Genomic DNA, 24,934 nt, shown 5'->3' on the forward strand with positions numbered 1-24,934 from the left:
CGTGCAATTTTGGTTTGAAATCATGCTTGCGATTTCAAATCGAACTCGCGCTGCGCGCTCGTTCGATTTTGAAATCACGCGTATGATTTCAGCCCAAATTGCACTCCACTCAGTGCAATTACCATTATTAATTACAATAATATGAATGTTCTGTGAAACACACTCTAGCTTGATGAGGACGTTTTTCGCGATCCGACCGATATTCCAGTTCGCAAATTGCATTTGGATTTTGGACGATCACAAAGTCGTTTACTTGAACATTCCGTTTCTCTGTGTTCCATTCCTTTCGTGGAATTAATGACGGGAACAAATCCCTTATCCACTGCTTCCAAAACGAACCCATAATCCTTTGAACAAATTCCACTCGAAGACGTGGATTTTTGCTTCTCTGAAAGGGCCCTGTGGCACACGAGATGATACTCCGCCAAGGAGCATGTCATTCGGACCAAAGTAATAATTACAATCTTTATTGAGGAAAAGTTTTTCACAAAAAGTGATTGTTGAAAATGGCCTCGAAGATTAAGTCTAGAATATATACACAAAATTAAAAGAAAAAAAAGGAATTATAATTAAGAATTATATTAGAAGTTAAAAACATTTCGCTTGAATGTATTAATGTTAGCAGATTCTCTTATTACCTGACTAAGTGAATTAAAGTCATTTACAACTTAACAGCTCTTTGTTTCCCCCAGTTCCTCTTAACGCTGGGGAGTCTAAGATTGGCTTTATTTCTTGTGTTGTAATTGTGTTGTTGTGTTACTTAAGTCAATTCATGGTGTGTAAGTCCATTTAGACATTTATATACATGCACACATCTTCGCTGGAAACGCCTTTTCTCTAACGGTATCACTTCAGAGTCGCCAATGCATGCGACGCAGATAAATACTGCGGACGATCTAAATGATTTTAGCGGCCTTATTTTGCAAAACTTGTTGGCTAGACATAAAAGTTACATCATACTTGTCACCCTAAACTAAATCTGCGTACTCAAATAAGGGGATGACAAGACTTTTGTAAAAAGTGATGCGCGCTCTAAACGGAAATAAATGCTTAATACGCTTAAGGACCAAGCCTTTGGTTAATTTTTCCTGCAATGTATTCGACATGATCAGTCCAGGAATATAGAATATTAAAATTCTAAGATATTTAAAACAACTGACATTGCTCACATAGTGGTTAAATTGACACAGTTAGACCTACTTTGCTTTCTATTTTCCCGTTACTTCCTATGAGCATGCATTTGGTTTTGTCCAGATTCAGTGTTAACTTATGTTCGTTTAGCCATTTTGCCACCACTAAATTGAGCCAATCGGTCAACTCCTGTGTCGTCTGCGTAGAGTGACACTTGACAGGCACAGTGGACGCTTGGCAAATCGTTGATGTAGATGACAAATAACACGGGGCCCAAAATACTTCCCTGAGGAACTCTGTGGGTGACTGGCAACTCGTCAGAAAACTCGTTCCCAACATGTGCGCTGTTTCCTATCAGAGATGTTAGAGCGAAACTACCGAAGCGAGTTCTCAAGGTACGATCCATCGTCAGGGTCGTCTAGAATGCGGCCAATTAGACTTTGATTGACGAGGTTGGCCACTTCTAACAGGCACGTATAGAACTCGAGGGGCGTCAACACTTACTCTCCAATAGGCTTTTTTTAGGGCTAAATTGTAGTTCTTCACCAACGCTTCCGCACATCCGTTTTGACGTGGAGATGCCGGTGTGATAAATTTCCACTAAATGCCTTTTTCTGCTGAGAATTCACGCAGTTTTTCGGAGTCCCATCATTTGATCATTTCCTTTAGCTCTCGCTCTACTCCAATAAACAGCTGGGATCCATTGTCGCTTATAATGAAGCTGGGTTGTCCTCTCATGGTAAGAAATCTTTGGAGTACATGAATAAACTCCGTGGTTGAGCAGTCTACTGCAAGCTCTAAGTGAACTGCTCTTGTATTCAATACGTAAATATGACTCCGTAGTACTTGGTTGTCTTGTTGCGACCTATATTCACATGGTACGGGCCAAAGTAATCGCAGGAAATTTGTAGTGAAACGGCGGTGTAATAGGTGCCACCTGGCATTCAGGTAATTCAGCCACAATTTGAGATTTGGCCTTGGCTTGCACTTTACGGCAAAACACGCATCGAAACTTTATTGATTTGGCAAGATCATGGGCTCGTTGTCTTTTCCACTGATCTCGTTAGAGAACAAGGCTTTGTCTACTCGACCACCTATTCGGATGATAACATCAGAATCTGTTAATGGACTGAGCTTTTTTCCGTTCTCCCTTTTTGAGGCGGTTACTCAGACTTTTCTGACTTTCTTTGATGCAGTGATATTCTGCTTCTTGTAACTCTTGGGGTGATGTAGGACCCTCTTTACGCTTCATGTCATTGTCTTCCGGGTGTGTTTTGTTGTGACATTGTGCTCGCAGGTTCCAAATTAGTCTTAGTGTGTAGGCTGTAACTCTGATAAGCTTTCTCCAGCTTGAGAACTTTTGGCAATTGATAGGGTCTTCAACCCTTGTCTGAATGCAAACGTTATGAACTTTGCGGCATTCTTCTTCAGCTTCGGGTTGATCAGTGATTGATGAATCTTGTGGCCTCTCATTTTTAACAAAGCGACGAAACGCGGGTCCATGCTTCCTCCTCTCAACCAAATTTCGTTCTGGTATGCGAGAGAAATATCGTCAGCTACGTCTCTCCGGGAGGGGCAGAGAGTTTCCTGTTCAACTTCAAGAAGACTGTCCAAAAAACTTGGTGCACGTTGAAATATTCTAACGATATAAAATCAACGCAAAGTTCGTGTCTATCGTCAAAAAAATTGTTGTCGAAAAAATTTTATTTGTACTCTTCAAATGTAACATAACTTTCAAAGAATTGCAATAACAACAAGCCCTTAGGGGACCGGTCACTTTTTATCGCGGGGGGAGGGGGATTGGAGCATTTGGGTTGCGTCACGATATAATTTACCTGATCCCCCTATGAGGCTCTTTGACATTCTTACAATCCCCCCCTCAATGGTATCCGGTGTCACTCCGCTCCGTGGTCATTTCGCCCCCAATCACTTCACTCCATACAAAAGTTACTCGCTCCATGTTACAAGTCAAGTGTATGTATGCTAACAAGATTGATGCGTTGATGCGCTCGTTGATCGATGGTGGATTGAATTTCAAAAACTGTAACCCTGCATGTAGAGTATGAACTGCATGTAAAAAACTTTTTGTTAAACTTGTTCGTATTTCAAGGGGTAATTCGTTCAAGGACTTAAAAAGCGACTGAGATCTGGGCGTAATTAAAGAGCGTTTGAGTCTAAATATCTTTGTTTGAATACGCGCGTTGTTTAGCATTCACTTGTAGCACTTACATGGCGACAAATTCAAATTAAACAGAGTCCGTTTATCGATTGATGCCCGGTCATATTTGAAAAACTTTGTAAACCATCTACGGCTTTTACCCTGTAAAGTTTCAACCACCTGTAAAACTTAAATTTTCAGTTATATTTGATCTTGGCGTAGTTAAAGAGCTATTGAGTCTTAATGTCTTTGTTTGATTTATTGCGCGTGTATTGTTGTCAGTTTCTTGCCGCGCCTACCCACGCGTAATGTGTGAACTTATGTTAATTCAAGATGAGATTATTAGTCCAACTCCAACATCAAAACAAAAAGTTCACGATAACATTTCAGTAGATCCGTCTATCCAGTTCACCCTTGAGCGTAAAAAGGATAGACGTTTGCCCTTTCTTGATTTAAATTTTAGAGACAAGTGCCGATCGTAAGCTACCCACACCGAAAAATACCTCGCTTTCGATTCTTACCACCCTATTTGCCATAAAAAGTCTGAGGCCAAAACTTTACTCAGGTGGGCTGACTGTCTACCATCTTCGCTCGATTCGAAGGCTGAGGAGAGGAAATATGTTTTAAATGTCTTAAAGGCGAATGACTATACAAAAACTTTTCTCCGTAACTGCCAAAAACCAGTTACAACTAGTAGCAAGTAACTTTTGTATGGAGCGAAGTGACTTCGATTATGGAGCGAACTGACTTTTGTTTGGAACGAAGTGACTGCGAGTATAATGACCATTGGGCGAAATGACCGTAATTCTTCTCAAGTCACCCTTTCATACTCCGTCGGCCACGACTGATCCCCCACAGTTCTCCCTGAGAACCAAACCCCCTGCCCTCCTTAACCGAACAAAAAAGGTTGTTCATGTAAAATGACCCTGCAAGGAAGTAGAAGAACTCAAACTGAAATTTCAACATCACGGCAAAAGTTTGTGAACACCACGGCAAAAGTTATTGAGTTTGTAAAAACCTACGGTGGAAGTGAAATTCTAGAGAGGAAGTGAACATGCCTCGCGCCAGTCCTAACATAGCTTCAATGTAGGCTGCCTTGATTAACATATTGGCAGATAGGCAGAATGTACACGTTTACAAATTGATAGTTTTTTTAATAGTCCCCTAATAATTAATTTAAGTTTAATGTATACTTGCTGTATGCTGTGGGTTCAATGATTGTTGTGCAATTATATCTGATTAGCAGTCAGTTGTTGTCTTAATCAAAAGGTGTATTTAGCCAATATATTTTCAAGTTCACTAATGCCTCACTGAGGCTTGAACGATACTGCTGATGATATTTGATTGTCACTTTTTTATAATTATATCAATATTTGAGTTTGCAGTACTTCCCATTTTTTGATATGGATGCTTTTGAAATTACTGACCTCTATTGAAGTTGTAGGTTTGTCTCCTGGAAAGCCTCAATGTTTCTCAAGTAGGCAAAGTTGATGGAAATGTTAAGTTTTAATTAGGGAATTCGAAGCAGTAACTGGTGCTAATCATTAAGTGTTTTGTTATACCTCCCAACTAAAAATGAGACAGATGCTATGTATATTATATATTCAGTGTTGCTAAAATTGTCTGTGAAATGAGTTTTTTGACATAGGCTGGCACACAAATTTGTGAAGATTTCAAGTGCTGCACAATCTTATCATGTGTGAGTTGAAAGTTTAGTTTTTGTTCTGCTAGAGAGTTTGAGATTTGTTTACACTTACAAAGTTACATTTAGCAAGTTTGACCCATTGCACATAAAATGATGTTCTCGAATCAGAACACACATTTTATTTGGGAGGTATAACAAATTTATTATAATATTCATACTTAATGTAATTCAGGCCGATATACCTATACATACCAAATCTAATGTACACTGTATGTGACATAGGCAGCTTATAATACAATTTAATTTTGTTACTTATAGTTAAGAAAGGGAAGGATAAAGATGTAAGAAACAAGATCACCAGTAATTATGTCTGCACCTTTATATATTTATTTTTTTTCTTAATGTGAGACAGTCATAGGATGAGGGATGACATGTAAAGGAAAAAAAAATTGATCATTGGCAGGCAGGATTTCTAGTAACCCCAGGTTGACAGCACTGCCCCCCACTACGGGCTATTATAACTGTATGGAGCAAAATCACTTACAAAATAAAATTATATGAACACATAATTCAGCTTCTTTGCTATTTTGAATGATCCATTTTTCACTCTTCCCTCAAGGGTGGACAAACATGCATCACAGATGTCCTATATGCCTTGACCGTATGGTTAAACCCCAAACTACCAAACTATCAAGTGTGGTCATGTTTCTTGCCAAGAAGTGTTCCTCTAAGACGTTAAAACCGCTTGCTTTTCTGGAAAACAACTCAAGCTTTTCCCATTAGCCTATGTGTTGCTCTACCAAATGTATCAATATGCGAACGGTGATTTCGCCCTGACAAAGGGCAAACGCGCGAAACGTTAGCTTTAAAACTCTTTACGGTGGCCAATTTACCCTATCAACTCAAGTTGATAATACTAAATAACCCTTCTATACTCTCCCACCGACGCAGCACCACAATTTCTTTAGAAACTTCTTAATTGATATTTAAATGGCTTTCAGAACCTTTTTTTGACAAAAATCAACAACGGTATCAAGAGAATTCTATTTGCTGATTTCAAATAGGTTATAAGTGTCTCTATGATGAACAGAGTTTCAATTGGAAGTTGGTCTTTTTTCTTTCTCATCAAGGTGTGGTACCATCTGCATTCAGTATTCGTTTCAATCAGGAATTCAAGGCCCAGAGCACCCAAACCTTGGTCAGCAGTACAATGGTGCGCATCGTACTGCGTATTTGCCTAATGATCGTGAGGGTAAAGAAGTCTAGCAGCTGCTAAACAGAGCTTTTAACGCACGGTTGGTTTTTACTGTGGGTACCTCCATAACAACAGGACTATCCAATCAGATCACGTGGAATGATATACATCATAAGACAAGTACAACAGGGGGTGCCCACGGGTAAGTTGCAATGAAGTTCTTAAGCAATGTATCACTAGCAAAATAAAGAGGCTACAAGCCACAAAACGAGGAAATTTCTCGGAAATTATGCTTATTCGGTCCTCTGTATTTGTGTCATTTCAGTGTCGCCATCAAGAAAATCGATTACTTCGGTTAGTCAGTGAAGAACCTTTTAATTACTGTTTACTAAAAAACTAATGGAAGCGAAGCAAATATTTTGTGCACTATTGTAGAGTGTTGTATTATTATGCTACGGGTGCAATTGAATTGCCTTCGTTCTGCTCATTTAGGTTTGGTTATCCCGACCCACATTACCTTCAAGTTTTCAACGAGTTAGAGAAGATCTTGCAGCAAAGGGAACTCGTTGATCCAGTTAGCCGCCGTCCGTGGCATTGAGAAATAAATTGTATGCAAAGGGGGAACTTCACGATCGCATTATTGTGATATGTCCAGCTTACCCTACAACCTTTGACTAGCACTTATTTCATGTAAATTTCTTTTTATAAGGAAGAAGAGAAACCTAACGAAATTGTATTAATTCTGTCAAGTTTTGTTATCTTCTGAAAGAAAAGCACTTGGATGTTTTTCAGCTCAAGACAATTTAAGTTATATTTTACTTAGTGTTGCATTTTTGTTTGGTTAATGTACAACCTGATCAGGTGTGCATTTCAATAAACATTTTGATCTTTTAACGCTTGTTATTTGTCTTTTTTTTTTTAATTACTTTGTTCAAGTTTGCAAAGATCGTGGCCATTTCTCACATGAAAGGTAACTCTTGATTTCATCCAGGAAATATCGGATTCGGGCTGATATTAGGGACGTCGTTCGTTATAAGGTTACTTCGGCGTTACCATGATGTGTATGAAACTCCACTGCACATGAATGTCAAAAAACGCGAAGCTTTAATTCGATTTAATTTCAACCAAAAAATTGGTAAGTTATCGTGCAATCTACCAGGAAAAAGCTTGAAACACTTCCCTGCTTTCATACAAAGCGGTAGCTAATCTCTATCTTTCAGGGCGTCTAGGGAAACAAGATATCTAAGACCATAGGATTAGTCTGGTTTGTCCGTCGTTGCCCTGTTATATGTCACAGTAGCTAAGTAATTCCTATCTTCTTCCAAACAGTCTACCATCTCTTAGTTTGAGAACTGTAACTTTAATGGACGAGATATTTAAAAAAATAACGAAATAGGTGACTAAAACAAATAAAAAGCAAAATAATGAGAAAACTGGGTCCCGAAAACTGATATGTTATGGAGACAATAAAGTTAAAGTTATTTGACGAGTGAGGTTTACTTAATTAGGTTATATCATAAAAAGGCAAAAAAAAAGCTGCGAAGATTATCATTATTGAAGAATTTAGCCAAAAACGTTAAGGGTCGCTAATTCTAATTTTGCTTCCGTTTGAGTTCAGCTGAGTTGTTGGTTGAAGGAAAAGCTCAAATGAGGAAAAAACTAGAAATGCCCCACGGTTTTTCACTGCAGAAGGTGTCGCGTCAAACAAAATATCATTAAAGTAAATCGAGCAGAAATCGGCTACTCTGGGGAATATCGAGCAAGCTAACGTAAGTTAGGCTAATTCCTTTGAAAGAAATTGTTGCAAATCTAATTGTATTGAACAAGTATAAGCTACCTCTCCTCTCTCTTTGTGAATCAAAATTTGGTTTTTCTGCCCTCGAAATTTCCGTTACAACGATCTTTTTTTAATGTCCTCTGTCATCCTCTTTTTCTACACTTTCTCCAAAAAGCGTAGAACAAGAAAAAAAAAATTAACAAAATTGCTAAAGAAGGCGAAGTAGTGCCAGTCCGTTACTGGAAAGTTATCAGGTACTCGGGATAACATTGCGGGTCGTGAAATACGACGAAGATCCTTGGGTTGGGCATTTAGTCCACGACGCTGTCATTGTATCTGTTGAATCATTTGGTGTTTTGGATGGAGGAACAATGATGTCTTTATTACCCACTGTGTAATCACCAACCAGCACTCTTGGGAGGTACATGTGTCGAATGCCTGTTGGACCTGGCGGCGAATACTGAGAACTCGCGGAATAGTTTGCATCCTTGGCGAAATAAACGCCTTTTTCCATATAGGTTGTCTGAAAATACACGGTACGTTATGTTTGATAATAACGTTTACTTTTAAGGGAGGGGGAAAGTCAGATAAATTTAATCCAGTTTTTTATTTTCATTTAAGAACAATTCCCTTTTAGTTTTATTTTAGTTTATTTCTTTACAAACGTTGCGCTTCGAAGCACAACTCAGTAAGGAAATAAACAGAGTGTTATACCTTCAGACCAATGTATGTTATTGCAATTTCTCTCGATTTACGTATGTAAACTTTTACTCTAGAGAGAAGAAAAATCTGGTGGTAAAAAATTATTTCACGAAACCCTAATTCCTTTCCTTCCTTTTTCGCCCCGGATATTTAAATTTTATCCATCCGTATTTCTGATATATTGTATTGGGTCAATTTTATTCCAATGTTTCCAGCGGCCTTTTAAGTATGTTTCTGTCGATTAACGGTCTATTCCTGACGCTGCAATGGGCATAATCTAGAAAAAAAAGGCCCTTTCAAAGACAGTTCTGAGTTTGTTTACTTTCTTTGACTATCATTGCACAATATACTCATGGTGACTAGTAGACGTGTGTTGTTGAAATTTGCTAACCTTCCTCTGCTCGTAGTAAGATACCGACCCGGATTAAATTTCTGTATGTCGAATTTCACAGAAACTAGTAAATGCACTGTCTTTTGTCAAATTCATTAGTCTAGCAAGTCAATTTCACTCAAAAAGTGTACCATTGTCAACTTACTTTTTTGCCAACAATAACTTCTGTTAAAGTCTTTGTGATTAATCGCTTCACAGTTATTCTCTGCAATTCCATGAAATAACAGCATTTCATTGCCTCCACGGGCACCAGACTCGTCCATCTTTTGTTGAACAGCGTAAATTCCAAACAAAGCTTCATTTTGAATTCTGTCTATTTTGATAATTTTATTTGAGCGGGTTGCATTGAACAGATCCTTGACCTTCTTGTGCTCCAGTGCATGCGAAGCTGGCTATAACTCGGCAATATGCACCTTCTTATCTTGTGGCTGAGAATCCCAATAATCTGGAACTTGAAAGCCTATTCAGTAGATAAATCAAAGGAAAACAGGTTAGAACAACTGAATCTAAAACATCCTTGATATTAGCAACTGGAATTAGTGAATTTTCGCGAAGCGAATGAGTGCTACGAGTTGAACTAGTTGCAGTTAGTGATCTCTAAATGTTGTCTAACAAGGACAGCCTCGAGTTTACCTGAATTCAATCTCACTTAACAATTAAAGCCACGAGCAAGAAGCTGTCATTGGAGTTTTGTGAGAAAGTCATGTTTTAATCTTAAACAAGGAGATGTGTCCAGAAATACATGCAGCAACGAAATGGTGGCCAAGCTGACTACGCTTCAATTCCGCCAAGCTGACTACGCTTTGACGAATTTGTCAAAAAAATTCGCCAATTTTCATTACAGCGTGCTGTCCTGGACATAAGCGCAAACAAGCTGTCTATACAGCTAGGAGTTACCTGTCTTCCTTTACCATTGTCTCAGTCCGCACATATGGCAAAGATGACAGCCTGACATTTCAAACCTCCGGTCTACTGCAGCTCAGCGATGTTATCTTCAGGCACAGCTTTCTTCTTATCATATTCGTCTTGCAAACATTGACCAGCTTTTTTGCTGAGCGCCATCGCATAACGATTCTGGTCAAGTTTGAGATTTCCTGCTGCTGTTCCAACCAAGATTTCAGACTTGAAGATAGAGACGAGTGGAATTATTTCAAAATAAGATAATAAGAAAACGCAAACCAAAGACATGGTAAAGCTTCAACTTCCAAATTAATCGCCTCACCCGTTCTTTAGCGAGATTTCCATTCTTTATGGTGATTTGGATGCCCTCCTGCGTTGCAAAGGAGTTCGGAGCTCCTCTGGGTCGTTGCGAACTGCCTCTAACTTGGAGCGTAGGGATTGGTTGACCAGATACTTCCCTACTAGTGAAATTATTCTCTCTGGAAAACGGTTTCCTTATTTCATCCGAGAAGGCAGAGACGGTAGGTGTATCTTTGTTGACAAGATGAATCTCTGATAAATGGCAATACGGATTCTCCTGGCAAAATTCTACGACAGCATCTAGTATGACTTTAGCACAAAGGTCTCGTGGTACGCCAAACACGCCGGAACTTACCGCTGGAATAGCTATTGACTTCAGACTTGCGGCTTCCATTAAGCAATTCTTAATGGCCAGATTGAGAACGCGTTCTTGCCTTGTTTTGTTGCCATTTCTTCGAAGTTTGTCTTCCGTGAAATCCCATTTAGGCCCAAATATGTGGATGATTTCACTGCATAGTAACCTTTCTGCAACTGTAACTAGTGTCCGCCCCTCTAAAAGAATGCCTTTATCTGCAACAAACTGATCGCAGTGACGCTGGATGTCGTTTCCACCCTCCTTTACTATGTCTCTAGCCTCCTACATGTTGTAAATTTTCATGGGCTGCTTTAACTATAGCATCAACGGGGTGTTTAGTGACGTCGTTTCTAAAGACGGAAATCTCCTTTTTCCTCTCACGAGGAAGCTACAAATGAACTCGGGGGGTGATCCTTGAAATTCTCTCATCTCCTTTTCGTCTGTGATCAGCAAGAATTCGTTTTCGTTTCTTTCTCCTGGAATGATGATACAACAATTTACGTCCTCAATTGATTCTAGCAACTTAGGTCCTTTACCATGCGAGAAGAATTTCTTCATCCCTGGCCTATCAATCGGGATGGAGGCCTTCGAAATACTTTTAATTAGTTCAAGAATTCTTGGTACGCACCTCAAGTCACGCACCTCTGTAGTCCTTCTGCAGTACCAGATACCTCTATACATTTACAGTCTGCAGCTATTCGCGTGTCTACGGATAAAGTGACTAAGTTCCTTAATTTCGTCAAGTTTGGAACTTAACCTTTCGAAGAGGTAACGCGTTGAATCATTGTCTAAAACGACGGTGTCACCTAGAATAGTGTGTTTTGAAGGAAGTCGATAATTCGATCAAAGCATTCTTTAACTTCTTCTGCGATTCTGCTAACCCAAACAGGAGATGTCAACGACAACTTCAACTTTACAATTGGATATTATTCGCGATTAGAAACTTTTCCAAATACGGCTGCTATGTACTTGAGCATATTCGTCAGTTTTTCTTGAATTGCAGTCAGCAAAGTTATTTCTGCTTCTCGAGTGTTAAACGCGTCAACACCAATGATCTTGATCTTGTTAAAGCTGTTGCTTTGGCCGCATTCAAAAATCGCTTGTAAGCTTTTTGTCTTGAAAAGATCTTGAAGGTAGCTCGACACTCAGGGCTTTTTTGAAATATTTATAATGTTTAGTGCGAGCTTAATGGACTTTTAATCATCCTTGAAATGAAGGTTAAGACTTTAGCCTGCACATCTTTAAGGAGATCTCTGGGACCCTCAAAGAACATCTCCCCGTCCATATCAAAAGAGATTTTTAAATACTGATGCTCACATTTTGGCAGGTGCCAGACATTTCAAATAATCTCAATTGAACCCTCGCAATGACATCTTCAGTCACTTTTCCTATTGACTTCATAAGCTCGGTATCTTGTTCAACAGAACGGATATTCTCTTCTATTCTCCCGTTCCTCCTCACGTACTTCTTGAACCCTTCCAATGATACACGCTACTCGGTTTTGTTCACTGAGAGATTTAGATCGGTAGATGTCTCCGTGGAAGGTTGGGCCTTCCTCCAGCGCTCTGATACTTCATCGGCTAATTCAGCAGGAATGCGAATTTTAGCTCTCTTAAAACCTTGAAAGAAGCTTAGCAGGCGTCCTGATCTTTCTTGCCATAACTGTTTGGGAACGGTTCCCTTTTCTGAGTTGGCAATTATGACAACTTGCTCGTCAGGATCCATGCTGACGTCGACCAGTGCTTTGCTCCGTCAGAATTTATAAATCATGATCGTGGTTAATCTTAATGTGTTCAAAGACCTCAGCATCCAATGGTTTTTCTATCTTATTCTTAGTCGAGAAAAGGAAGATATGACCTCACTTCCAGGTTCGTATCGTCGAGTTTGTGAACCACTTTGCCGATTACACTCTGAACGGCTGTGAAGAAAAAGAAGGCACATAGTGAGAGTGAACAAATTTGATTTCGTATTTCTCATAATTACCAAGGGACGAATGGATACAGTTCTATTCAATCAAGCGCTAGTCCATCACAGACACTTTGATTTGTTTACTGACATTGATCGTTATCTAATTTGGGAACGTTACGAAAGGGGCATCGTCTGAGTTATTGTCTTTATCTGTCAACGATAATGCTCTTTCAAAAAAAGATCCACAATCTTCAAGACCTTTTGAAATGCTCAATGGTTATCTGTTTCTCCCTGGTTGTAGCATTCCTTCTATAACACCGATTTCATAAGAACAAGTAGGCAATCTGTGGCCTGATTGAGCATGTTGAGATGACGAGTAGCCAACCTGCTTTTTCCTTGGAAAGTTTCTCTTAATATTAAGAAAGCGAAATGAGAGATGAAAAACGATACTACCTGATGCTTTCTCGAAATGAACAACGGCACTACTTTTCGTGATACGCTCCACATGGCTCACGATGTCTCCACCGCTACGTCTGTAGCTTTCAAAATATAGTTGTATGGTATCTTTGCAAGTATTCTCATTAAGTCCGTCGACTAAAATGGAGGAGCAAACAGGAATGCGTTCCAAACGAAGTTTACTTCCTTCAGGTTCTTTATTGTTGCCGTGCACCTTACTGAAAAGCGACTCGAAATCTGGAAGAGATTCATTTTGTGAGCTAAGAAAAAATCAGTGGTAATAAGAGCTACTGATAATAGCCTAGCCTATTACTACTAATAGCCTAGTTTCAGCTTTCGGAAACGCAGCTACTTTACTTTGCCGATATGATGGGGAAAGGTTGTAGAATAGCTAGAGGAAAGGCTCAGAAAACGTCCGTCGTACCTGGTTCGGATTCAAATATTGCCACCGCATTGTTATTACAACCTTTGATAACTTCTTTAACCTCTACGCCGCTGTATTTCTCCAGGTAAGAAAGTAGACAGTCTTCAGTAATTTTCTCGTTTAGACCACGGACCTGCACTCGAATTGGGTCTAATGGTACTTTTTTCTTTAGTGGTTCTTTCTTCACTGAGATGGCCTTTCCATTGATAAAATGTGATTGGTGAAGAAGCTTTTGTAAATCTGTTGTGATGCAACGAGAAAAGGAGAAATCAACATAGTATAAACGATTAAAACGACAATAACAACAACAATTATAAAAATAGTAGTCTGGTTACGTAAGGGCACGACCAAAACAGATGTAGCCTATTAAAGGGTTGGCCGACGTTGAGTCATGGAGTGTTGCGCAGTAATTTATCATAGTTAACAACTGAGTTTATTTTAAAAGCGTTTTTGGCAATGAACTTCCGTTCGAGTAATGTCTCTTACTATTTGTACAAATTTGAAAATTTTCATTGTAACAGGCTTTTCCTGACCATCAAATACCAACAAGAATGCTACATTTTGGTGACGTACCTTTCACCTCATGAAAAGTTATCCAGGCGTCTCCGTCTTCAGCAAAGAAAATATCAGAAATGGCTCCTCCTCCAGACCTCCTTGAATTTTCAAAGTAATACCTTACGGAATCATTGGTGATACGCGATGATATACCGCTGACAATTATTGCGATGGAACCGTCTAATATAGTGTTGTTGTTTTCGTAGTTATTTGCCAATTCATCTTCCCTCTCTTCGACAAAAGACACGTCAAGACGAAGGCCAGACACAATGTGAGGGGAGTTCTCCACGATTCTTTGAGCGTCTGCAAGAATTTTATAGACTCAAAAAATAATGCATAATATGAGGGAAACGTAGTCATTTCCTCTCGAGATCTCATCGATGGGCATGCTGAGACTGTGTTGTTATCTCTTAAAATTTTTTTATCATATAAACTATGTTGCTATACAAGGATTTCCAGCCCTGAGAAAAGTGATAACAACACACGTGAAAAAATACGATATTTTTTTCACGTGTGTTTGATATCGCCAATCAGCTGCTGACACGTCACTCGCCTTTCGCGCCACTCGGTCAGGTTGATGAACAAACGGCGAAGCCTTCGCCATTCATAATCCAGAGTCGTTTGTCGAAGTTTTTCTGGATTATGGCAACTAAAACACTGAAAAATCCGCATCGAGTTAAACACTCGAGGAGAAATTCCATATCTACACGTGCTCATGTATTATTCTCTATTTCTTTTTTCACCTATTTGAATAACATAGTGGATCAATGTTTTGCCTTATCACATCCCAAAAAACTGGTCGAGACGTCGAGGAATAAACATAACGTCGAAAAAAGTCTAAAACGAAAGAAACACACCTTTTTAAAAAAAGGTGAATAGACAGAAAAAAAGGATAAAAGAACAAAAAATGAACGAATAAATCTATGAATAAGTAAATAATGAATAATTACGCAGGTGAGTAATTACATAGAAGTTTAAGTCAAGTGCTTCAACAGTGTCATGCTTTAAAATAACCGCAAACGATTAAACACTAATAGTTGTACAGGAGACGAATCGGCACGACTGCTAAGACAATTGCTGATGGAGACAGTTGTTCTAAAGCAAGATTCAAAATGCTGCCAATAAAATAGGGATAAAAAAGTTCTACATACCTTCAGAATTTTTAAAAGTGATCAAGCAAATTTGAAGATCAGGTTTCATGTCGATAGAAGAGACTGGACCACCTTTAGATCGCCTTGTATTCTCGAAGTAGAAGACCAAGAGATCTCTTGATGTGTCTGGCAACACACCTTTTACTTGGACTGTGTAATGCTTCAGCACGGGAGGTTCATTAGGATGTCCTTGCTGTTTTCTTTCGAATCGCTGGGAAGCTGATAAGTGCTTACATTCTTCAAATTGCTATAAATAATAACATGAACTTGTAAGGCGTGCTCAGTGTAATACCCTAGTGTAACGACATTGCACCCATTGCCAATTTTTTTGATAGTAGAGAACCCTCGAGTTGAATTTTTAGTGTCCGGTATCACAGTTTCCGTTTTATCTGCACTGGTTGATAAAATATGACACATTCGTTCATCAGTGGGCAACATCTCCATGATAGACTTACGTTTTCTTTTTCATTTCGTGGCAGTTTTGACGTAAAGACTTCAATCAGTTGTAAAACTCTAACTCTTCCAGTTTGAAGAGAGAGTGGTTTCTACGCTTCTGACGAGCTGATTAAGCATTTTTGGTACTTCAGCCTAATCTAATTTGTAGGCACTTGTCGAAAATGCCTTAAATAATAGTTTTTACCTCCAACCTCAAGCGCCCATACAAGCCTAACCCCTAAGCTGTGGTGAGTGACGTATTGTCTGTCGCCTCAAGATGTTACAGAACTGGAAAGGTGAAAGGAAACAGCTTATATATTCCGCATTGCTTATCTGTATTTGCTGATGTGTGTGTGTCAAATACATTTTTTCAACATGTAGTTATAATTATAATTATCACAAATTCTCATTTCACTTTTTAGCACTTATTTGAGTTGCCCATGAGATTATTTACGAAATAAGCTCCGAAAGAATTGTCAATCACTTTGTTCTAGTAAGAGAGAGCCTTTGAAATGGATAGAGAAAATATCTGTACATTATTCTAAGAAGTCCTTTAGAGTACTTACTCCATTATGTCGTTCCTGTTCGTACTCATTATCTTCATCCTCTGAGTCTGGATGGAACTTCACCTGAAGTTGACAATTCTGGAGGTTGTGGTTACTTCGGCGAACAACCCGCCGGGCGGCTACAGAAGGAAATCGAGATAAACATCACCATAGGAAAAAATAAAATACGAATCAATATGCAACAGCAACAGAAACTTGCAAGAATTGCTCACCTTAGATGTCTTATCACTGTTATTGTTATCAATTTCATTTTTCACAAAATTATTGCTTACTTTCTACATTTCAGGGAGCTTTAATGTTTAAAGTGAATTATGGTTCCCTCCAAACAATTCCATGCAGTACAAAGAGAGATGGTTTCCCATGTTTTCGAAAAGGTCAATGCACGCTGTAAAGACATTCTGGTGAAAAACACATTTATTTCCAACATTTACGGGGTTTATTTGCCAGTTACGTTACCTGCGTGCAGGAAGTAACAAACTTCAGCTTAACATCTCTGCTTAGCGACATAAAAAACAGTCCACACTTGTAAAGGAAACGATTTGAAGAAATAAATTCCCGGAAACAGGAATCATACATGAAATTTTTTATGTTTACTTTAAAACCAGTTGATCGAAAATAAATTAATAAGTGAAAGTTTTAATGAAGCGTATCATTTCATATGATACGCTTCATTTAAAACTTAGTAATGAGATTATATATTAGCTACATTGTATGCTTCTAACATATTTTTGTTTTTAATGAGGAAAAGTCAAGGATTACTGGAGGGTCGAACTATAAGAGAACAGACTCAAAACTTCAAAATGTGAATGGGCAACAATAACAAGATCCATTCAAGACTATCTGTTGATATCACCTCTAACAATAGAACTGAGGTTCTTCGCGCTATAGTCACGAGTTTTAATGAAAAATCACTGAGCCATCAGCGGTCATGATAAGATGTGGCATGTTCCTTGAGTCCGTTCGACTTGTCTCCGGACCTGAAACACTCAGCAAGTTTTGACCTTCCTTCTCCCTTCCTCCACCTCTTTCATTTTATGTGCATTTGTCGTGATGCGTTTTATCGTGGCGCAACATTTGTTAGAGGTTACGCATTGAAAATTCGATGATCATATTTGTGTAAGTTTTAGGCTATGAATCGCCATCTTGCCAATTTATCCCAGCACAAACATGGCTAGTTTCTACCTACTACAACGCTTCTGCAAAGGAAGCTTTATTGTAGACCGGAAAATTAACAAAAATATCGAAATGGGTATCGTTTCATAGTTCTAACCATGTGCAAAAGGGAAAGGCGATATGAATATTTTCTTACAGCAATCATACAATAGCCTCTAGGCATATCTACACTAGAAGCGCAAAATTATTTTCTCGTGCTCCTCTTCAAACTACTGCAGACTGGTGAGTTTTGACGTTTTCAACCAAAAAGAAATTTTAACATAAGAAAAGGCAATCTAAACTAAAGAGCCTGAAGGAGCTGCTCTGTATATTTCAAGTGCATGAGAGTCCGCCGAGTGCAAATTTTTGTAGCACGCACTTGAATGCGGCGATACAGCTACCGTGAATCACGATAACTTCGATTTGCAGCCACATTTAGTGGTATGGTCACTATAATGAACACTATATCCAGGTTGTAGTTTGAAAAGGTTTTCCGTCCTTTCTGATAGCTTCAGTTGCATGCAATGCCGACCTCTCATTGAAAATGGATAGACTTGCGGTCGAACTTTACCGGAAGTTCATTTGAATTTTTTTTATCCTTTTTTGTTACAGCATTTGGGCCGGTCTAGTAAATACTACCACTACTGTTGCGAAGATCGCTTAGGGTGAAAAGTGATGTAATCAAACGCAGGGAAAAATCCCTTCACTGCATAGCGTGTTGCGTGAGTAACGGCCAAAACATCCATGTGAGACGTCAACTTTCGATTTCCGTTCCCCACAAGATTGATGATTCTGTAAAACTACGTCAGTAGTTTTCATTTTTCCAAAACTTTCAATTTTCGACTTTAATTGCACTCCAGCATACAATGGGTGTCAATCAGTTTAGTGATACCTGACGACTCGCAAACTACCGAAACTTCCGCAGCGAACTACAGAACGACAAACCTTTTTTCTCTTGAGCTTAAGAATATTATATAAACTCTTTCTTATCCATACTCTTATAAATGTGAATCAGTTCAATGTGTTATTGTTTAGTGCGAAATTAAAAGCAACGAGCGCGCAGAAAAACTCAAGGCCAGTGAAAGAATATTTCACACCTCTAGCTTCGTCGAAAGTGATGTATGCTCTTCCGCGGTGAATTTCGATCTTTTCTACGTCACCTCCTCCAGAATCTCTCTCAGACTGGAAGTAGATCATGAGCTGTGCTTTTCCCGTTCCATTTGGGTAGCCAGTGACCAAAATTTGCTTTTTGTCCATTTCAAATCCTCTGAGAGCAACGCACCTTAAGAATTGCGTGTTATAATTATTGACCTCGTCAGTTCTTCGTAGAAAGCCGGAAATGCAAATAACTCAATTTTTTACGCTCTGATTGGTTGACATGACCTTCGTTGGTTTCTTATTGGATGGTAACAAGTGCTTTGTTTCTGAGAAATGTTGTCATTATTTGATTGAAATTCCGAGAAAACAGGGGTTAAGAAAGTAAAAAGGAATTCTAAGATTCGTATTTTCTCCTCTCAAATGACTATGGTATATCGGTTGGTACAATTTTGATGCAGCTTAAAGAAAATTGCCGCTTTCGTTTTCAAGAATTACCGGTTTTGACTCGACACGTTTTAAAAGGGGAATCCCCGGACCCTAAAATTATTTATTCAACGCGGTGTCGCTCTCCCGAGACCCTTTCTTTAACCGTCTCGTGTTTTTCCTTGTGGCCAGCTTAGGCAGGCAATTTATTGAAGCATCCTTGTTGCAAGGGCATATTTTGCCGAGGATATGTCACTCAATGGCTTCTAATCTATCTCATCTAGAGGAAATGAGCCCAGACGACATCCCTAAAAGTATCATAGTGTCAGATATTACTCCGGGAACCAAAGAAGAAGCCATTGTTATTCACTTTCAGCAGCGTAAACATGGCGGCGGCGATGTGATGTCGGTGAAATTCGCCCAAGATGGAGACCGGGCAGTGATCACATTTGAAGAAGAGGAAAGTAGGTGCTTTATAACGAAATAATTTGGCTTTAAACGCTTAAAAATGTTACATATTCATAGATGTAGGCTATGTAATCGTTATATTCAACCATCCACAATAGGATATTTGTGTTTAACTTCTAAAGTGCACTCTCTCTTTGATTCAGATGGCGTTCATGTCCATTTCCTGGTTCATTAGTTCGTTATTTTTGTGTTTAACCGAAATCTGTTCAAAGGAGTCCGGTTACTTTTCACCATCGGACCTCAATTTTGAAAGGCGCTTATAATCTCTTACGGCTGTTCAAGTTTTCTGACGAGTAAACAAATGAGAACAAAAAATTGGTGATAAGAAACAAAGATGCAGGAAAATGAGAGCAATAAACAGTTTAAAACCGGTCAAGTCCGATGAAATATTTTATCATAAACCGATGATTTAATCTACTAATCACCGAGTGTATGTCACTACGTTTACTTACGACAGTCGCAGATTATGGCAATTTATCAACTTTCTGGGAGCATGATCGATAGTTTTATTTCTCACTATATATAGCTGTGGAAACAGTTTTAAAGGAAGAACACAAGATTGAAGGTTTGGTGGTTAAGGTTGATCGGCTACCATGCAAAAGGAAAGTGATCAATGACGAGGTATGATAAATTTTCAATTTGCTCGGTATCACTACATCGGGCATGGTTGTTGATCATTGTTAACTGTCACGCAACGATTTTGCGTGACGATATAGATGTTTTCATGGAGAACATATGCGCAGGGGTCAACAAGAGATACAGCTAAACTTGTATTAAGGGAAATGGCGAAGTGACCACTTAAAAATAGCTTCCACATAAAAAGGGTATTAAACAGAAACGATAAAAACGTCATTTATGCCATGATTGACCACTAAATATACAAAACTCGCTCACTACTATCGATATCGGGAGATAGATGTGAATTAAATTTTTCTCGAAAGATTATTCTTAGTTTTATTTGAGTGGTCCCGCAATAAGTGACCGTTCAATACTGGTGGAGGATAATACAAACTGGTCGCCGTGACTCAGCAAAGGGTAACCACGACCGCTTAATAACGATGTAAAGGTGTTTTTTATGGGGTAAAAATGTCGAGACTAAGAAAACTGACCGCTTAATACAGGGTGTCTGTTAATACAGTGCCGCTAAATATACGTTCGGTTATGGTAAGGTAGACAGTTGGTAGACGCTCTCGCTACCCTCATGATAAATCCCGAGCAAAGTTGGTTGTCATCTGACGTGATCTGAGGTTGTTGAGTTGACTTCTTGGTTTCTCTGAGTAGGAAGCTTTATTTTAGAAGGCGTGTGTGAAGAAAATCTTTTTGTAGCGAGTTCGGTCCTCACCTTAAGAGTAGCTTTTAAAATAGGCGACACTTTTTGCATTCTTAGAGCGAGCGAAGACAAACGTGAGGCTAGCACGAGAAGCGAGACATACGCCAGGAGAGGAGCGGTTTTCGATAGGTTAATACTTAACATACTCTATGTTATGCTCAACTATTTACCCACGATATTATTGTCTTCAGATATTTTGTCAGGTTACAGCAAAATTTGATCCCATCTGGTTGGGCATTCCACTAAAAGGGGCGAAACAGATTTTGGAGAAAATATTGGTGGCCACAGATGTGTCCGTTCGGAGCGATGACAAAACGTTTTTTATATCAGGTACCTTGAAACAAATTAATGATTGCCACCTCCAAATAACAAGGTTCTTAAACGAAGACCAAGAAATTTTTGCGCAACTAGCCAATCTTCGCCTGACGGCCAAAGACCCTGTCGAAGGTAGTCCCGAAACGAAGGTCATCCCTATCAACGAAGTCAACAGCGCCGATCAGGAAGGACGTGTACATCTCGCAACAGAAGCACAATGGTTTCAAGTAGATCCATATGCCTTCCGTTTTATGGAGAGGTTTTACGGAGACAAGTTAAATGAAATCAATGGAGAATTTCTTATGGAAATTACCGCTTCGGATGACGGTACTCGAGTTATACTTCAGGCTAAACAGAACTGTGATCCCACAAGATTTAACACTGCTTGCAGTGAGCTTTCAGAACTTATCAAAACTGTCACCCAGGGTATGGTTATCAATGAGCTGGACTTAAAAGGTGCAGACGAGGATTCAGCTAAAGTTTTAATGGATTACATTGGAACTATGTACCCAGTAATCATTGACCGGCCCCACGAACACGGTCCGTTTTTTGTGTATGGTGATGCTGGATCTGTAGGAGAAGCCAGGCGAACTGTGGAAGGAGGAATGAGTCAACAGGAAAGTTACGATACTGGCCTTGGTACTCATGAAATGGTAATGGCAGCACCAGAAATAATTTCTTTTGAAACCTATAGTTATCGATCAGAAAATGGTGTGTGTATCTCCCTTCGTTATGGAGACATCACTGCCGAGGAAGTTGATGCAATCGTGAATCCTGCGAACGAATTTTTGTCCCACGGAGCTGGCCTTGCAAGGCTGATCGTCCAAAGAGGTGGGCTCGAAATCCAGAAGGATTCTGACACGTTGAGGCGAAAACGCGGCTATCAAGCGCTACACGTTGGAGACGCTGTGCATACAGTAGCTGGAAATCTTCCCTGTAAGTTTGTCATTCATGCCGTTGGTCCCGAGTGGGCTAAACACTCACATACGGAAAATATGAAACTTCTAGAGAAAGCGTGCCTTCAGAGTCTTAAACTGGCGTCTAAACTCGGTTTATCATCCATCGCCATACCAGCGATAAGCTCCGGTATCTTTGGTGTACCTATTGATGTGTGTGCCTTTGCCATGTTAAACGCAGTGCAGGAGTATCTCAGGATGGCGGCGGTTACGAAAAAAGAAGATGCAAAGAAAAAAGGGTCAAAACAAAGTAATCAGAAACAAATACAAACAGATAAAAAGAAAATATCGACGAAGCCGCCGAAAGACATGCCAAGCAAAACTACCGATGAAGAAAAGGAGCGAGGAAACCCAAAAGCCGTTCTAAACGATATTCGTTTTGTTCTCATTGACGCTGACTCAATGGATATCTTCCAGAAGCAGTTCATCGAGAGATTAGGTGGTATTAAAGATGTCATCACCGATGACTTTGATGATGTCGATGACGAACATGATGATGATGAAGTTTAGCGCGAGAAAATCACGATTCCAATCTTAAACTAGACTCGTAAAGGGAACTGTCACTGGGGAAGCTTTGCTGTGACACAACGTTCTTGATGAAAATCACAATGTCGCTGCAAACACTATCTTATCTTCATCAAGCACTGGCTAGTACCGAGTTAAGATAATGTTTTCCTAAGCAACAGTCTTTCATTCTATCATCGACATGGGCCGTTTGACTGAAGGGCATGGGATAAAGGCGATTTTTGTGACTTAATCGGTCATTGGAAGCTCCATTGACTGATGATCACTAAACATATCCTCATACTAAGCTCACAAGTGATCATGATGGTATCTACTTTGCTCAAGCCACTCTATGATATTTGTAATATATTTTACCACCCTTACGATTCACTTTAAGTTATGGAAAATTCAAGTTGTTCGTTACAAATAGCGCGGTTTGATAGACCAATGTACTGACTCTTAGTTGATTTAGACGATTTAGTTAACTATGAAAAGTGGAAGCAAACTCAAACCTAGATCTGCTTTGTCTCATGCTATTCTTAGGTACGGTTGCGCAAGTGGAGCCTGTCGACCAATCACATGCAGGATACCATTGTACATACTCCTACCCTACTGTTTCGAAACTAACAGTAAGCCTTTTTCAACAGTATTCCTGATCGCTACTGCGTTTTCCCCTTACACAGTGTGTGAATGCTATATTCAAGGTGCAAATGCATGTGGGTGAAAGCCCTTGTACAGCGTTAAGATACTCACCTTTGAGTATGAATGAAGAAAAATAGACAGAGATACCAAGATAAGGTTTGGTTGGCTACACAATTTTTTGGGGTGGATTTGTTCTCCTAAGTCAAAAACCAAGAAGAAAAGAAAAGGGATAGTCGTGACGGTTTTAGATAGTATCGACGGTAGACTTCGTGTTCACTTATATCCGTCAATATAAAAAAAAGCAAGAAGAAAAGTAAAGTGCAGAATGAATTAAGGCTAGTTTTAATTTAGGTCAGCAGTCAAAGCTCTCTAGAAACACTAGGCACTTACAATTGTTAGCTTTACTGAAATTGTCGCCATGTTCATTGACAGTTAAGACAGACGCACTTTACAGGGCTAGCAAGTCATGATAAACCGAGGCTAACAACCGATTTAGACGCCATGCTGCATATTTTAGTGTATGATAATAAACTACTCTTTTCTATTTTGTAAACTGTCTAGCTACTTTTGAGATCGTAATCGGTTTGGTCATCATCCGACAAAAACCGTTTAAGCTGAATTCTTGTACCATATTCTTGTGCGATCGTCTTTTCTATTGAAAGTCCTTTAACAACAGCCTTAATGGTCTTAAATTGCAGCAATCTCGATTGCATTTTGCAGGTTTCGTTTAGCAGCTTGCACGACGGTGGTGATGATGTCTTTGTGATCCTTGAAAGAAAGAACGGACAGAAAGCGATGGCCATATCTTTTTTTTTTTGGAAATTTTTTGTTGTCTCATTTCTATGATGCTTTGCTTTGATCTTCATTTAAATCGTGGGTTTCTGTTTTCAGGCAGTCTATCCTAAACACTGTTTTACGGACAATGAAAAGATAAAAGTAACCTTTTGAAAAACCAAGTAGCTAACCGTTTTGTTTTGCTACTTTTCCGCTTCCAAGACACATCTTAAATAAATAATTCGACAATATAAACAAGGACGCAATGTCGAAAAAAATGATAAGAAATGTTATGAACTAACTATAGCAATACACAATAATGGCTACCCTACTGCATAGGATGACGTACAGTGTATGCTTTAAATTTTGATATCACAGTACTCTGGCCGTTTCTTTGTCTGTTTATTAACAGTACTCTAAGAATACTGAGGACTTTCTTTCATATGGGAGTTTAAGATGTCATTTGGAGGAGCCGGAGACAGGCACACACCCTTGGTGGAGCTAAGTGACGCGCTATTACCCTTTTCTCTAAAATAACGCATCCAAGAAAACGGATATGACGTTTGATTTAGATGTTGACGCCGTGAATACATAAATCCTTATCACAAGGGAAAATAGCCAACGCCACTCGAGGGGTGTAGAGTAGCGGCTGAATTCTCACATGATCAGATAGTCACCATTCCACCCTTGGAAGGCGACCCTTCATCAGAAGAATGAACAATAATAATAACGAATATGTAAACAGGATAGCACCTATCATCAAAGGGATCCTGTTTAATTGATGAAAATTTGAACAGAATAAAAACCAAAAAAAAAGAAAGATAAAAAATGACTTTGGCTAACACCAACCTGCAGTAACTACGCTATACAAAATAAAATTCATAAAGGGATTTCCTTAATATTACCTTATTTTTAATCTTCCTGCTATTTAAATGGAAAGAGTTGAAAAAAACTCTCTTTTCAAACAATTTTTTTGGGCAAAATCAAGTTTCAATTTCGAGAGAAAAACGCTGGCTCCATATGGGGCATTGTTCCTCGTAAAAAAATTGTGGGTTAAATCTTGAAAGGACTCAGTACAGACATTGCCTTTTAGGAAATCAAGAACAAATAGACAAGCCTTTTTCTTTAAAATATTTCCATCTATGGGTAGTTGGAGTTCCTAGTATAACAACTTTGCGTTGTGGTAGAATAGGGTAATTTAGTACTATCAACTGACTTGATAA

General features: G+C 39.1%; 1 protein-coding gene and 2 pseudogenes across 2 annotated transcripts; 1 reads left to right on the top strand and 2 right to left on the bottom strand.

Moving 5' to 3' along the window:
* Positions 1 to 450: 450 nt before the first annotated feature.
* Positions 451 to 1,236, bottom strand: LOC149047764 (uncharacterized; annotated as a pseudogene).
* A 6,893-nt stretch (positions 1,237 to 8,129) lies between these two features.
* On the bottom strand, positions 8,130 to 18,520 carry LOC113669148 (protein mono-ADP-ribosyltransferase PARP14-like; annotated as a pseudogene). The gene is made up of 10 exons (XR_016184995.1): positions 18,299 to 18,520; positions 16,050 to 16,168; positions 15,049 to 15,295; positions 13,916 to 14,200; positions 13,343 to 13,582; positions 12,916 to 13,155; positions 10,222 to 12,472; positions 9,897 to 10,121; positions 9,362 to 9,444; positions 8,130 to 8,429 (listed from the first exon to the last, which is right to left on the bottom strand). The product of XR_016184995.1 is annotated as a protein mono-ADP-ribosyltransferase PARP14-like (transcript).
* A 349-nt stretch (positions 18,521 to 18,869) lies between these two features.
* On the top strand, positions 18,870 to 23,490 carry LOC113669132 (uncharacterized). The gene is made up of 3 exons (XM_027185134.2): positions 18,870 to 19,186; positions 19,717 to 19,811; positions 20,712 to 23,490. The coding sequence occupies exons 1-3, from the start codon at positions 18,982 to 18,984 to the stop codon at positions 22,299 to 22,301; spliced, it is 1,890 nt and encodes a 629-aa protein (XP_027040935.2). The 5' UTR covers positions 18,870 to 18,981; the 3' UTR covers positions 22,302 to 23,490.
* Positions 23,491 to 24,934: the final 1,444 nt, after the last annotated feature.

The sequence above is a fragment of the Pocillopora damicornis genome, chromosome 3, assembly GCF_964200805.1.
Source record: "Pocillopora damicornis chromosome 3, jaPocDami1.2, whole genome shotgun sequence".
NCBI classification, from domain to species: domain Eukaryota; kingdom Metazoa; phylum Cnidaria; class Anthozoa; order Scleractinia; family Pocilloporidae; genus Pocillopora; species Pocillopora damicornis.

Bases quoted from the DNA above. Each gene is read 5' to 3' on its own strand.
- LOC113669132 (XM_027185134.2), top strand. From the start codon at position 18,982: ATGGCTTCTAATCTATCTCATCTAGAGGAAATGAGCCCAGACGACATC. The intron at 19,187-19,716 runs GTAGGTGCTTTA...CACTATATATAG, and splicing joins CACATTTGAAGAAGAGGAAA to CTGTGGAAACAGTTTTAAAG. The intron at 19,812-20,711 runs GTATGATAAATT...TATTGTCTTCAG, and splicing joins GGAAAGTGATCAATGACGAG to ATATTTTGTCAGGTTACAGC.